The 16,407-nt window shown below is 40.6% G+C and overlaps 1 protein-coding gene across 2 annotated transcripts in view; it reads left to right on the top strand.

Annotated features, from left to right (window-relative positions):
• Positions 1–16,407, top strand: part of LOC133554206 (neurogenic locus notch homolog protein 1-like) — a 129,042-nt gene that overhangs the window by 102,999 nt on the left and 9,636 nt on the right. For both annotated transcript variants that reach the window (XM_061902680.1, XM_061902675.1), the window contains 7 exons: positions 3,351–3,463; positions 3,540–4,117; positions 9,014–9,448; positions 10,665–10,813; positions 13,231–13,444; positions 13,725–13,815; positions 13,983–14,148. In XM_061902680.1, the coding sequence (XP_061758664.1) occupies positions 3,351–3,463; positions 3,540–4,117; positions 9,014–9,448; positions 10,665–10,813; positions 13,231–13,444; positions 13,725–13,815; positions 13,983–14,148 (1,746 nt within the window). The remainder of the gene's footprint in view (positions 1–3,350; positions 3,464–3,539; positions 4,118–9,013; positions 9,449–10,664; positions 10,814–13,230; positions 13,445–13,724; positions 13,816–13,982; positions 14,149–16,407) is intronic.

Here is a 16,407-nt window from a genome sequence, read left to right as displayed (position 1 = left end):
TATTTGTATTTTTATAGTCATACTCTCCATAACATCATCTATAACTAGACTGTCGATAATTTCACAGTAATATTTTTTTTGTACATAGAACGCAACACCACCTCCTTTTTTATTTTTTCTATTTATATTATAAAAATCATAACCTTCTAATATAAACATATCATTAATTTCATCTGTCAACCATGTCTCTGAGATGGCAATTGCTTGGAATGTTGATTTTAAAGATTCCAAGCACTCTTGTATCTTCTCAAAATTAGCCCTGAGACTTCTACTATTAAAATGAATAAGCGAAAAACCCTTTAAATCCAAATTTTTAAATCTATCCTCTGAGTAATATGAAAAATGTATGTTATGTAATCCACTTAATTTCTGGATCAATGTCATTACAAAATTCTCCTACTTTATCATCATTCATTTCTAAATAACTTAAATTTAGTTCCTTACAGCTTATCCTGTCTTGAATATCTTCTTGCCCAGCTATACTGCTTTCTTCCTCGTCAGAAATATAAAAGTCAAACTCATTATTAGTCATCCTCCAAAGAAGTTTAACCAAAATATCAAGAATGAACTAAAATGTACGATATAACTTAAAAAAAAACACATTATCCATAATCCTAATGTCCATACACCATGTGTACCATACATTTTCATTGTCCACATACCATTTGTTGTCCTGATTCAACAAATGATTTAAATTGTTCCAAGTCTTTCACGTTTTTAATCCATATTGGCTTCATTTGATCCGATCCATTTGGTTTTATGTAGACTTTGCCATGTCTCGTCCATGTAGATTGAATCTTATTTTCTTTCCTGAGAATGCGGCCACTTATTGCAATTTCACAATTTTTCTTTGTCAGGTGCTCATTCAGATAAATTCCAGTACCCTTTAGCTTTTTGGACTGTCTCAGCAGCCCCATTTTGTGTTTCTGGTTAACCATCTGCATCACTATTATTGGTCTTGCTTTAACATTCTTGTTTGGAAATGAATAGCATGTTGATATGTTTTGTTTCTCAACGATGATGTTTTTACCTCTGAAAAAGTCCAGGAGTTTTTGCTCAAGAGTTTCAAGTTCCTCCGTAGGAGCATCTTCACCTTGGTTCATCCCAGCTGTAACTCGAGCATAACTGCGGTGTTTCAGCTCTAGTCCTGTGACCACAATGTCATTGACAAATGATTGTTGCTCCAAATCCTCACATCTCTGCTCCAAAAGTTCAATCCTTTTGTCTCTCTGGATCACTTTCTCCTTCAGCTCCTTCACTTCCTCCATGAGGCCCATGATGTTTCCTTGTTGCTTTAGAACCTTGGCAATCTCTTCACCCATGAAGTTTAGAGATTTCTTTATCCCTTCAAGTTCCTCTGACAACTTTTTAATTGTTATTGTCATCTTTTCAAGTAATTTTACACAGGTATTTTAGGTTACTTGATGAGCTGCACTGAAGTTTTCAGAAGGCCTGTTTGGGCCTTGATTTGATACTCTTAAAATACCTTTTTCAGAGTCCAATGTTGTTGCAATATCCCCAAAGTAGTGAAGTAAAGTATTCCTTCACCATCAGCAATGGAGCATTTCAAGATATCCGTCTCAGATTCCAGAGATATTTGATGGATTGTAGAGAGACTCTGAGCAGGGAGAAGCATTGTGTATCTTTTAAACTTTAAAATTATCTGTACACGGAAGAAATATATTACTATTTATGTAAACCAAAATACATAAATATTTATTTGTCACAATGACTTATGATTGCAAAGCAATTTATTCATCAATTTGTACATAAAACAAATCTAATAATTCAATGTACACGCAATGATATCGTGACGGACTCCCAGCCGTCCTCGTGTGGGTTGCGGGGACACTTGACACACGACGCATCATAGCAGGATTGATTCAGATTTATTTCCTCATTAAATCTGTCTTCTGGCCAGTTGGGCGCTCCCATTTCTAGTGCGCCGGCACTGCCGTTGGTCACGCCACTTTTCAGTGCGCGCGTTCTGCCTGCTTGTCGCCGTTGCACACCTTTCGGCGTCCGGTGCTTGTGTCCGCTGTGGGGGTTTGTCATCTCGGGCTGGATCGATCGTCTTGCTCGTGGTCGGGTGGCCGTCGTTTCCTCCTCCGTGCTGCTCTCTCGCTCGTTCCTCCCTCGCCCTTTTTGTACTCTAGCAGCAGATAGACAGATTGTGAGCAGGTGTGGAATATACGCACCTGCCGCTCCAGTGTCGCTCCGCGTGTGTCACGCCTCTCCTCGCCGCCGCATGCCCCGCCTCCTGGCCTCCAGGTGGGCCCGCGCTGCTGCTTTCTGCCCGTTGTAGGCCCGTCGGCTATGTCTCTCCACAAATATATTTTATAATTAATAATACTATCATGAGGCAATCATACATTTATGTTCGTATATATTCACTGAGTGTGAAGCGACTGGGATAAGAATCAGCACCCCCAAATCCGAGTCCATGGTTCTCGCCCGGAAAAGGGTGGAGTGCCATCTCCGGGTTGGGGAGGCGATCTTGCCCCAAGTGGAGGAGTTCAACTACCTCAGAGTCTTGTTCACGAGTAAGGGAAGAGTGGATCGTGAGGTCGACAGGCTGATCGATGCGGCATCTTCAGTAATGCGGACGCTGTATCGATCCGTTGTGGTGAGCAAGGAGCTGAGCCGGAAGGCAAAGCTCTCAATTTACCTGTCGATCTATATTCCCATCCTTACCTATGATCATGAGCTTTGGGCCATGACCGAAACGACAAGATCACAGGTACAAGCGGCCGAAATAGAATAGAATAGAAAGTACTTTATTGATCCCTGGGGGAAATTTCCTCCGCCGGGTGGCGGGTCCCTTCCTTAGAGATAGGGTGAGTAGCTCTGTCATCCGGAAGGAGCTCAAAGTAAAGCCGCTGCTCCTCCACATAAAGAGGAGCCAGATGAGGTGGTTCAGTCATCTGGTCAGGATGCCACCCGAACACCTCCCTAGGGAGGTGGTTCGGTCACGTCCGACCGGTAGGAAGACCCAGGACATGTTGGGAAGACTATGTCTCCCGGCTGGCCTGGGAATGCCTCGGGATTCCCCCGGGAGGAGCTGGACAAAATGGCTGGGGAGAGGGAAGTATGGGCTTCCCTGCTTAGGCTGCTGCCCCCGCGACCCGACCTCGGATAAGCGGAAGAAGATGGATGAATGTATAGATGGATATATTCACTGTTACAAGCGGTCCTCTGGTGTTAGCCATAACTGCAATGTGGCCATCTATTATAGTGTATCAAGAATATCAATCCCTTCTTAAGACATCCAAAAAATGTACTACCGACCTACTATTGTAGTCGTCTACAACTATGGATTTATAGTTTGCCTATTTGTGATGTCACTGCAGGTCAGCGCTGTGACGCTGTGTTCGACGGCTGTAAGGGTCGACCTTGTCGTAATGGGGGCACCTGTGCTGTCGCCAGTAACACCCCACATGGCTTCATATGCAAATGCCCTCCGGTAAGTCTGCGCATACACTCTCACACAGCACACAAGGAGTATGTATTACCTTTATTCATCTTTATTAATCATGCAGGGTTTTACTGGCTCCACATGCGAATATGACGCTCGGGCTTGCGGCAGCCTCCACTGCCGCAACGGAGGCACATGCATCTCCGGCCAAAAAAGCCCCAAGTGTTTCTGCACGCCATCATTCACGGGACCCCAGTGCCAGTATCCCACCGACAGCCCCTGCAACTCCAACCCCTGCTACAACTTTGGCACGTGCGAGAACACCTCGGAGGAGCCTTACTACCATTGCGTCTGCCCTGCCAACTTCAACGGCCTCTGGTGCCACATCCTAGATTACAGCTCCCCGGGGGGTCCTGGCCATGACATCACGCCGCCGCCGTCTGTGGTGGTGGACGTGGCCTGCGAGATCCCGCAGTGCGAGGAGCGCAAGCACAACCAGGTGTGCGACGGGCTGTGCAACAACCACGCGTGCGGCTGGGACAACGGCGACTGCTCGCTCAACTTCGACGACCCGTGGAAGAACTGCTCGGCCTCGCTGCAATGCTGGCGCTACTTCAACGACGGCAAGTGCGACTCGCAATGTGACAACGCTGGATGCCTCTATGACGGCTTTGACTGCCAGAACCTGGAAGGACAATGCAAGTAAGTACTACATATATTACAAAATAATACAGCCTTTCAACAGTCTATCAATATTTTGTCCTCCAAAACTTGGGTGTACTTTAGAGAAGTCCATATACAGCTTGTATGGAAGCATAAATGTACTGAAAATAGGTCGTTATTTTGTGAATAGCTGGTAATAATTGTGTCTTGCCTAGTCAAGCATGGTGGTGATCCCATCGAGTGCTGCTGGCACTGGTGGAGCTGTGGTTAATTCAGGGAAACATTAACACTTTGGCCACATTTTGGACATGATCTACGGCTGGGCGATATATTGATATTCTCGATATATCGTGGGTTTGTCTCTGTGCGATATAGAAAATGACTATATCGAGATATTCGAGTATACGTTCTCACTCAGTTGCTTTTAGCTGCGGGCATTACACCACAGGCTCTTCCCACTCTTTCTTGTCTCTCCTTCTCACAGACAGCAAGCGCACCTGGGCAGTATAGTTCAGTTGGTAGAGTGGCTGTGCCAGCAACTTGGGGGTTCTAGGTTCGATCCCCGCTTCCGCCATCCTAGTCACTGCCGTTGTGTCCTTGGGCAAGACACTTTACACTGGTTTAAATGTAACTTAGATATTGGGTTTCACTATGTAAAAATGCTTTGAGTCACTAGAGAAAAAGCGCTATATAAATATAATTCACTTCACCTTTTTACATACGTTACATACGTATACGCCCTCGCGGAGCAGAGAGGTCGCAGCATGGGTAACGTTAGCTGTGGTGCGAGTGGTAATAGGAGAGAAAAAAGTTGCGAATCTGGGAACAAATGAAGGAAGAATTAGTTCCCAAGAATAACAGCAAGGGGTCCATCGTCTGGCGGTGGTTTGGCTTTAAGTGGGAAGCTGTCAAACAGACAACCGTAATTTGTCAATTGTCGGGCAAAAGCGTTGCTACAAAAAGTAGCATTACTGCTAATATGTAGCATCATTTAAAAGTCACCCGCTAGAGAATAAAGAGTGCTTGAAACTCTGCGTGTCAACCTCTTCGTTCGGTGCCACACCAACAACGTGCCGAGGCAACCATTTCCCCATTAACACCATATGAAAAAAATAGTCAACAACATAAGGAGATGACGTCTGCAGTAAACTACCACATAGCGATTTGATTTCCTATTATGCAGCTCATTTTCATTTGACAGTTATTGATATATCTTGTGTGACATCATGCACAAAAGTGCACTTTATTTGTTTTAAACTATTGTAGTGGCGTTCCGTACAAACAGTGCACTTTAATTTATTGTTGTTTTGATATAGAATAGAATAGAAAGTACTTTATTGATCCCTGGGGGAAATTCAGCCCCACAGCTCGCTCACATTAAACAATAATAATAATAAATAATATATGACATAAAAGGGAATAAGCGGTAGAAAATGGATGGATGGATGACATATATTATATATATAATATATATAATATATGAATAATATAAATATATTCTACACATATGTCTTAGTGACATCATGCACAAAAGTGCACTAATAGCTTGTTTTAAAATGTCGCTTGACAATCTTGCACTTTCTTTTTGGAAATGACATGAATGTTTGTGCCACTGCTTAATAACTGTTTAATAAATACAGTTAAGGTCAATTGACTTAGTTGTGATTTCCCTCTCTGCATAAAAGTTTAAAGGAGCATATATTAATGCAGTATGAACAAGAATGTTTTAATGTAGACACATAGAATCATCACACTGCTGTGATTATATGCATCAAGTGTTAATTCAAGGCTAAGGCAAAATATGGAGATATATATCGTGTATCGTGACATGGCCTAAAAATATTAAGATATTAAAAAAAGGCCATATAACTCAGCCCTAACATGATCATTGTAAAGTTTTGTTGCGAGTTTTTAATGCAATAAGGGTTGTGTTGACTCATTTTCAGTGGATGATACATCTACACTCAGGATTTTGCTGGCTTTTTTTTTTTTTGTGATTGTTGCTGCCTGAAATGCTTGATTTCACTGAAACATTTTCAAATAAGTTTCAATTTTTTTTTAAGGCTTATTGTTTTTTTACGACTCTGTAGTCAGTGCCCACACTTTCAGTAAGAACATTGGGATTTGTGTTAATAAATTAGTTAGTGGTGACTAATAAATGAATGTATGTATGAATCATTGTCAATGTAAACAAGAATCAATGTCAATGTAAACAAGGAAGTGATGACGTGGGGCGATGCACAAGACTTTTGAATGGTTGGGCAGTTGCATTGCGATTTAGTGCTGCTGTGACAAATATGATAATAATCTGATAAATTTCAAAAATACGTCGCACCGGCCGAAAATGCATAATAAAGAAGGACAAAAACATATATACGTCGCACTGGATAATAAGTCGCATTTTGAGGGGAAATTTATTTGATAAAATCCAACACCAAAAATAGACATTTGAAAGGCAATTTAAAATAAATAAAGAATAGTGAACAACAGGCTGAATAAGTGTACATTATATGACGCATAAGTAACCAACTGAGAAGGTGCCTGGTATGTTAACGTAACATATTATTGTATAAGTCATTCAAATAACTATAACATATAGAACATGCTATACGTTTACCAAACAATCTGTCACTCCTAATCGATAAATCCCATGAAATCTTCTTTCTCGATGTCGCTTCTAAACAACTCTGCCAACTCCAAATGTATGCGCCGCTTCCTCTTGTCGTTTTCTGATGCATATTTCACTACGTCCAGCTTGTAATCTGCAGTACATGATTTCCTTTTCGGTGCCATTTTGTTCAGCCCTTCTCAGTTTTTATAAGTTACCGCCAACGATGAAATGATTCATTTTAATAGCTACGGCAGTAACATATAGCAGTTAGCATTCCATGACCCACAATGCACTTCTGCCATGACCATACCCCGCCAAATTCTTATTGGTTGACGTGTATGTGACGATTGCTGACATTTTCTTCGTCTCTTCCACGAATTAGATAAATTATATTATTTGATATTTTACGGTAATGTGTTAATAATTTCACACATAAGTCGCTCCGGAGTATATCTCGCAATCCCGGCCAAACTATGAAAAAAACTGCGACTTATAGTCCGAAAAATACGGTATATAGCGCTTTTCTTTCGTGGCTCAGGGCGCTTTACATAGTAAAACCCATTAACTAAGTTTCATTTAAACCAGTGTGGGTGGCATTTGGAGAAGGTGACTAAAGGATCTTGCCCAAGGGCACAACGGTAGTGACTAGGATGGTGGAAGCGGAGATCGAACCTGGAACCCTCAAGTTGCTAGCACGACCAGTTTTCCAACCTAACTACGCCGCCCAGATGTACATTGCAGTGACGTGCGGTGAGGTTTATAGCTGGTGAGGCACTGACGTAATCAGAATCAGATTTACAAATACACAGAATGCGCTCTGCGCAGATTATTTGCCATTTGATTAGCAGCAGTTTTGTGTCGACCACAAAATGTGCATTTCATTAAAAACGAAACAAAAATAATGTTATCTCCGTCTTACCTTATAAATGAAGTCCATGCGCCGGTCCTTCTGGATAAAAATAGCTGTCACTTTCTGGTAAAAGTCCTCCTTCACTTCCTTCACTTTTAAAAGTCTTATAAGATTTCAACATGGTCGCTGCGATTTGCAGAGCTCCTACTCTCATCATTTCCACGAAATGTGAGCTGCTGTTTGGCGAGGAAGCAGGTCGCATTGATGACATCTTTTAAAATCTCTCGGTTCACTTTTACCTTAGCATTGTGGACACTGATGTTGAGTCGCGGCTGTTCATCCAAAGCCAAGTCTATCCTCGTCATCCCAAACGTTTTTAGCGCAGAAAAGGCAGTTTCTTGCAGAACATCCACAAAGCCAGTCTTTTCACATATACCACTCCGTCTGGGAAGAGCGAGTAACTTTCCGTCCTGCTGATTGAAACAAACAATTCAGCTCCGGTGTTGGTCTTCCTTTAGTAATTATCTCCTGCTTCAGTTGAAAGTCCACTTTAAAAAACTGTTTAAGTACGGAAATGTAGTCATCCATGTTGAAAGTCGGGGTGCACGAGACTGAAAAAATAAGTCGCTGCGGCACTTACCCGCTAAGGCCACAATATGTCTGGGATCATGAGCGCCCGCCCCTATCGTGAGGCACGAGAACTCTTTGCCTCACCTCAGACTTTTTTCTTTGCCGTTTTGATGGCTTAACCAACACACAAAACATGTTACTCGCTGCGGCACTTGACTCGCTTACGCCACCGTATGTCTCTGATCATGAGTGCCCCAATCGTGAGCCACGAGAACTGTTAGCCTCACCTTAGACTTTTTTCTCTGCCGTTTTGAACGCTTAGCAACACACCAGACAAGAACCTTTACGAGGGATTGCGAAAATTCAGCGATTTTAAAGAAAAAAAAATCCTAATTGGTGAAGCTAAATGAAAATTAAAAACTAACAATTACAATTATTTTATCATCCATCCATCCATCCATTTTCTACCGCTTATTCCCTTTCGGGGTCGCGGGGGCGCTGGCGCCTATCTCAGCTACAATCGGGCGGAAGGCAGGGTACACCCTGGACAAGTCGCCAGGGTGTACAATTATATATTTAATTTAATTGCATGATCACAGGTAAGGCACTGCCTCCCCTGCCTACCCTGACCACATGTCACTGGTACATTGACTACCTTTAAGTACATCCAAATTTAAATATTTTTCTACCCACCATATCTGACAAATAAGGACAGCCCTCCCATTTCAGCAAACATTCTTAAGACAGTATATATTGTCAAGGGACAATACTAGAGTAAGCAAATGTGGATAAACTTTAGAGTAGACAATTTACAGTTTGTATAGCAGTATGGATTTAATATCTACTGAAAATGAGTCAACACTATTGTCTAAAATTGCTGGGAACGCACTTTTTATTTCTGCAGCCCATTATACGACCAGTACTGCAAGGATCACTATGCCGACAACCACTGCGACCAAGGCTGCAACAACGCTGAGTGTGAGTGGGACGGCTTGGACTGTGCCAACAACATGCCAGAGAAGTTCGCCATGGGCCAGTTGGTCGTAGTGGTCCACATCGCGCCCGAGCAGCTCCTCAACAACTCGTTTGGCTTCCTACGCGAGCTCAGCCGTGTCCTCCGCACCAACGTGGTGTTCAGGAAGGACGTGGAGGGCGGCACCATGGTTTATCCCTACTACGGCAACGAGCAGGAGCTGAAAAAGTACAACGTCAAGCGCTCAGTAGACAGTTGGTCAGACGTTCCGGTCAAGGTGCTGACTATAGCTAAGAGGAGCTTGTATCATGCAGCAGGGGGGCACTGGAGGACGAAGAGGGAGCTGGATCACTTGCAGATAAAAGGGTGAGCCTATTTTAAATATTTTGGCCAATATTTCGAAAGACAAACAATTATCTGTAGCAGGGGTCACCAATTTTTTTGAAACCGAGAGCCATTCTTGGGTACTGATTAATGCGAAGGGCTACCAGTTTGATACACACTTAAATAAATTGTATTTCTGTCTGTCATTCCGTCGTACATTTGTTTTCCTTTTACGGAAGGTTTTTTGGAGAGAATAAATGATGAAAAAAACACTTAATGAACGGTTTAAAAGAGGAGAAAACACGAAAAAAAATGAAAATTTAATTTTGAAACATAGTTTAGCTTCAATTTCGACTCTTTAAAATTCAAAATTCTACCGAAAAAAAAGAAGAGAAAAACTAGCTAATTCGAATATTTTTGGAAAAAATTTAAAAAAGAATTTATGGAACATCATTAGTAATTTTTCCTGATTAAGATATATTTTAGAATTTTGATGACATGTCTTAAATAGGTTAAAGTCCAATCTGCACTTTGTTAGAAAATATAACAAATTGGACCAAGCTATATTTCTAACAAAGACAAATTATTTCTTCTAGGTTTTCCAGAAGAAAATTTTTAAAAGGAATTCAAAAGACTTTGAAATAAATTTGATTCTACAGATTTTCTAGATTTGCTAAAATAATTTTTTTGAATTTTTATCATAAGTTTGAAGAAATATTTCACAAATATTCTTTGTCGAAAAACAGAAGCTAAAATGATGAATTAAATTAAAATGTATTTATTATTCTTTACAATAAAAAAATGATTTACTTGAACATTGATTTAAATTGTCAGGAAAGAAGAGGAAGGAATTTAAACGGTAAAAAGGTATACGTGTTTAAAATTCCTAAAATCATTTTTAAGGTTGTATTTTTTCTCTGAAATTGTCTTTCTGAAAGTTATAAGAAGCAAAGTAAAAAAATTAATGAATTTATTCAAACAAGTGAAGACCAAGTCTTTAAAATATTTTCTTGGATTTTCAAATTCTATTTAAGTTTTGTCCCTCTTAGAATTAAAAATGTCGAGCAAAGCCAGACCAGCTTGCTGGTAAATAAATCAAATTTAAAAAAAATAGAGGCAGCTCACTGGTTAAGGCTGCTATTTGAGCTATTTTTAGAACAGGCCAGCGGGCGACTCATCTGGTCCTAACGGGCTACCTGGGGACCGTGGGCACTGCGTTGGTGACCCCTGATCTGAAGGGTTTCTCTTCTCCTTGCAGTTCAATTGTGCACTTGGAGGTGGATAACCGCCAGTGCATCCAGCAGTCCAGTGAGTGTTTCCAGAGCACCACGGATGCCGCTGCCTTCCTCGGGGCATTGGCTTCCAGTGGCAAACTGGATGTTCCCTACACCATCGAAGCTGTTTATAGTAAGTTAACTCAAAATCTTCTTCAGGGTTGATCCTACAGCATCAGACCTGGATTGATTTCTATTGATTGTTCTCTCGTCATTCGCCCACACCCCTACAGTCTTTTTTGTGTGTGCACAGAACATTTTTATTTGCAACACCGTGTTCACATTTTGTCATGATCATGTTTTTGTTATTTTCTGTTAGTTTTAAGACTCCATTAGTTCCTGTATTTGTGCACTCTTGTTTGTTTTAGTTTCCATGGCGACTTATTAGTTTCACCTGCCTCTGGTGTTCAGGACACGCATCTGCTTTAATCAGGAGACCATGATTTAAGCCTGTCTTTGCCAGTCAGTCGGCCTGGCGTCATTACTTGCTCCATGTCAGTTATGTTAGTTAGTAGTTTCATGCTCGTTTCATGCAATATCATAGTTCATGCCACAGTAAGTCTTGTTTATTTCTTGTCACATTTAGAGAGTTTTTGCCTGTTCCATAGTTCCATATTTCTTGCGCTAAGTTTTCGCTTTAGCTTCTGCGTGTGATAGGCACGCTTGCCTTTGTTGTTTTTATATATATATATATATATATATATATATATATATATATATATATATATATATATACACATATATACACACACATATATATATATATATATATATATATGTGTGTGTGTGTGTGTGTGTAGACATATATATACACATATATACACACATATATATATATATATTTATATATATGTACACATATATATACACATATATACACACATATATATATATACATATATATATATATATATATGTCTTGATTGGATTATCCAGAGAATAGTGATCGATACCGTGGTAGAGCGCAATATGTAGGTGTGGATTTTTCCCACACCTACATATATATATATATATATATATATATATATATATATATATATATATATATTTATAAAACGCATAGTTGATGCAGTGTAGATCTTGGTTAGTTTTTTTCCTGAGACCAGGGATCTTGGGCTCGAAAATGATTGTGACCACTGCTGTACTGTAATACAGATAAGACATACATGATACTTACTTTAGCTCAAAAATATGTACAATTTCCTTAAATCGGCATATTTTTACATAATAGGTGGTGGTCAAAAGCGGATAAACTGAGGACCTGTGATATGAATTAATGATAAAAAATATTTAAACGTGAAATTTGAAGTGTGGTTTGGCAAGGGATTAAATGAAAAGCATAAAATGCGACTCCATCTTGTGGAGTTAATAAAAGTTATGAAGTAGGAAGTTGCCTACAGCCACATCAAATCATTCCAATGTTTTATTAAAGATGCTTATTACAGACTCCAGCAGTTATTTGCTTTTGTTGAGCACGCACCTGGCAACTATAGGAGACTCTGCAAAATATAGGTGCTAACTGGAGCTTTTATGCTACTATCCTACCAGGCCTTGCTCTTCAGTCTTTGCATACGTGAACATACACACAGGTGGGACGCGTGCCGTGCACACATGAAAAGTGAAAATATCCCCGACACCTCCCAGTCAGGTCCTAACCCTAACGCTCTTTGATTGTGTATTTGTTATGCGGCAGAGAACAAATGCAGTTGTGAATCTCATGGCCTAAACAATCAATCCTTTCCTCGCCGTCTAAATCCACTGGCTTCAGGCTCCAAAATGGTTAATTGCTGCAAATCAACGTTTTCCCCCAGCCCCACCTCGCTCCCACTTTTCACTCACTCAAAGCATACAGCTCTCCATCTCTTTTGCTTTCTCAGACGTGTTCACATGCGTGCGCACACACACTCTCCACGTGCCCGTACGCCCACGCACGCCTCATCCCGCAGCGTAAGGGGCTGCTGCAACCTTCACCTCAGTGAATGTAATACCAGGACTTAATGCATCTCCAAGGGTTTAGGTTTGAGGGGGGGGGAGTTTATCATTTCAAAATCGTTAGTGGAAAAAAAAGGAAGGGGAAAAATTGATCGGGAGTGTGCTAGAAGTTGGGAGTCTTTGTTATCTGGAAAATCCTAATAAATCCTCCGTCTTTACAGCTTAAAGCGCGTGCAGTAATTTGAAGTTCATTAATCCCCTTCCCTTTTTTCTCTTAAAGAAGAAATGGTAAAGTTGTCTCTCGGTACCCTGAGTTGAAAAGGGAGTTAGGAGGTGGTAGTGGTCTTTTTTTCCCCTTTTTTGTCAATTTTTTTTTTTTTTTATCACGCCCGATCCTTTTTTCTTTTTTTTCTTTTTTTTTATGAAAAGCGGTTAGCAATTGTGATTATTGCAGAACAGATAGCCAAAGCTAGCTTTACAAAGCAGTGCATTTCGGAGGAGGTCCCAGCGAGCGAACCAGCTCTGCTCGCACGCTTACTTCTGGTCTGTCCGTCGTTGGTCCATGTCTTCCCCCCCCCCCCCAGCCCGCCGTGACCATGTTGTGCCTTCTCCTGCCAGGCGGTGCAGACCCTCAGCCGTCTCAGGAACTCTATCCCATCTACGTGGTCGTAGGCGCTCTGCTGATGCTGGCCTTCGCCGGAGTGGGCATGGTCGCTGCCCGTAAGCGACGCCACGAACACGGACGCCTTTGGCTCCCTGAAGGCTTTAAGACGACGGAGACCAGCAAAAAGAAAAGACGGGAGCCCGTCGGGGAGGACTCGGTGGGATTAAAGTAGGTTTCCGTTCTGTCGTTGTTTTAGGTGAAAGATTATGTCTAAAGGACGGCGGCGGGTGTGACCCATGACCCTTGAAATTTGGGGGGCATAGCAGGGTTTTGCCGGATCATTAATGATAATGATACAGGCAGTTGAGGAGCTCTTTAATTGACATGGTGGACGGAGGGGTGGGGAATGCATGTGATCAATGCTTTTGGGTGCTTTTTTTTTTTTTTTTTTTAAACCATGAACGCTGTGCAGATGGAGGAGTTCACCGCATTCTCTTTTTCGTCTCAGGCCGCTGAAGAACACCTCAGACATTTCGCTCATGGACGACGGTCACAACGATTGGGGAGAAGATGAGCCATCAGATGCCAAACGCTTCAGGGTAAGAAACTAGACAAACTCCTACCCATTTTTGCAGTTCTTTTACTTACTTATACATTGTACATAACTCTAGATTAAAATGAGTTTTTGTCCATTTTCTGATTTTAATCCGATCTTTTTCTTTTTTTACCCTCCAAACCTTGCTCCGTCCCCCTATGTTCGCAACAGCACTTTGACGAGCAAGCTGTCCTGGAGGTGGATGACAAGAAGGACAACCGACAGTGGACCCAACAGCACCTGGACGCTGCCGACCTGCGCATCCCCTCCATCGCGCCCACACCCCCCCAGGGCGAGATTGAGAACGACTGCATGGACGTCAACGTTCGGGGTCCAGGTGGGTGAACTCGGCTCGCATCGTTACCAATTATTAGGAAATAAGTAATTTGTGCGTGGGATATTTATATATACATTCATGAACATTTGTATACTTCTGTTCAGACTACAAATTAGCCTGATTATAGCACGGATGCTAATTTACCTTTGTATTATTTATGTAATGTATTTGTATTTTCATATTATTATTTTTTTAACAGGAAAAATCCCAAATTCCATCAAAATAACTATCTTTTGTGATCTTGAATTGACCATACACATCCAAAAATATACAAGACACTCTTTAAATTACTAAACAAATTTTGTATTTTTAGTTCATATAAAAAAAATACAACTTTTATTATTTGCCTTCACCAGAAAGCTTATGGCATTCAGTTTTGTAATCTGTTCGTGTGCAACTACATATTAGTGCATAAATGTTTATGATATTGTTAAAAATGATTGTAAAGAACACAATCACAGTTTTTTGTGGATCTTGCCGCGTATTATGCAACAATTTAAATTGAACTGGAACAATCCAATTTGAACATGTTAGGGTGCTTGTGTCCTTATGAAATCTAATCAGATGAAGTTTTAATAGTTTAATTCAGGGGTGTCCAAAGTGCGGCCCGGGGGCCATTTGCGGCCCGCAGCTAATTGTTTACTGGCCTGCCACACATTCTGGAAATGCTATTGCAAAAATAGAAATAAAAACAATAAAAAAAGTGGAATGAGGTGAAATCTAAGGAGAAAAAGTAGCAATGTTGACACAAAGCTGCCATGCAAGCAGTTTTTTTTCTTTTGTCTTTCTTTATTTTTCTTTTTTTGCCATTGCTCAAAAAAAAATAAGGACAAAAAAATCCATGTTATAATGAATTATTTATTTTCAAGGCTCCAATTACTTCAAATATTTCACTTTAAAATGTTTTATGTGGTAAATATTGCATATATTGTGTAGTTGCCATATAAAAACATCAAAGTCTTCTTTGACAAAAGCGCATACAACAAACAAAATAATAGTTGAAACGTAAAATCGACAGATATATCTGAAGTTGATCTCGTAACTTAAGTGTTGAAAGTAAAAGAAAAACCTAATAAAAATGTATTACTTAATGAGTGGGGCACCTTTTGGATCCCAAATATATTTAGTGTTTTTTTTATTTAGCTTTTCACTGTGATTACTCAAAAATATTAAAGAATTAAAATCAATTCTGTCCTGCATTATTGTTCTTTTAGGGCTCTAATTACTTAATTTTTTTTACTATTTAAAAACCAAGTTGTTTTTGACAGAAAAGCCATACAAGATTTTTTTTATTATTTTTCATTACTTTATTTCAACTTGAAGTTGATATAGAGATTTACTGTAAGCGTTAAATAGTAATAATAAAAATAACAATAATTTGACTTATTTTTAACATTTTAATAACTGAGACCCTTTATTGTCCTGGGGACCCCTAAAGGTAAAATAAATTTAAAAAATCCAGATATTTGGTTATGGTTTGAAAATGAAAAATATAAAAATGGCCCCCACATGCTTTAATTTTTCAGTGTGCGGCCCACAGTGCAAAAAGTTTGGACACCCCTGGTTTAATTCCATTACGTGTGGCCACAGTTTGGCATATAAATCAAATGATCGGGATCTGTGCCATATCATCAGATCCGTGTTATGATTTGTTGTGCTTATAAAGGATCTCGTTACATTTTGTACTCTCGGATCGCCTGGATGAAACGTTAGCGCTTTTTGTCTACAGTATTAAGATCCTCGATTGTAAGCGTATTGATTTTCCAGGTGCTAAAAGCCTTGGGGTATCCTGATTAGTCCTGCCTATCTGGCTTAAAAATGCTAGTTGGCTGTCTGTTTCCATGTCAAATTAGCCTCGTATTCACATTGCTGGTGTGTGATTTGCGTTGGCGTGCGTGCACAAGTGGGAGTTGCCAGAAGCCCGGGGGTCCTCAGGGTGAGGGATCTTCTTCAAAGCAGCCGGCGCCCAGGGGCAGGAAACGCTGATTCCTGATCAGATTCATCATTGGACTAGTAATGGGCCTCTTTTTCACCCTCCTTTTTCTTTTCCACATTGCACAAAAAAAAAAACAATGAAGGCATCACATTCCAAAGCCAATTTTGCACTTAGCGCTGAATTCCCAGCAGAGAGGCTGTGACAAATCAAAGTAATAGGGTCAACAACCTGAGAGCACACTTTTTTCGCCCCCGTCGTGGATCGATGCACTTGAATTGACCAAATCTGCGGGATCTGCGGCTCACTATCCTTTTGAAGAGGGA

Source organism: Nerophis ophidion, linkage group LG01, assembly GCF_033978795.1.
Source record: "Nerophis ophidion isolate RoL-2023_Sa linkage group LG01, RoL_Noph_v1.0, whole genome shotgun sequence".
NCBI lineage: Eukaryota > Metazoa > Chordata > Actinopteri > Syngnathiformes > Syngnathidae > Nerophis > Nerophis ophidion.
This window is presented reverse-complemented; position numbering and strand designations above follow the sequence as displayed.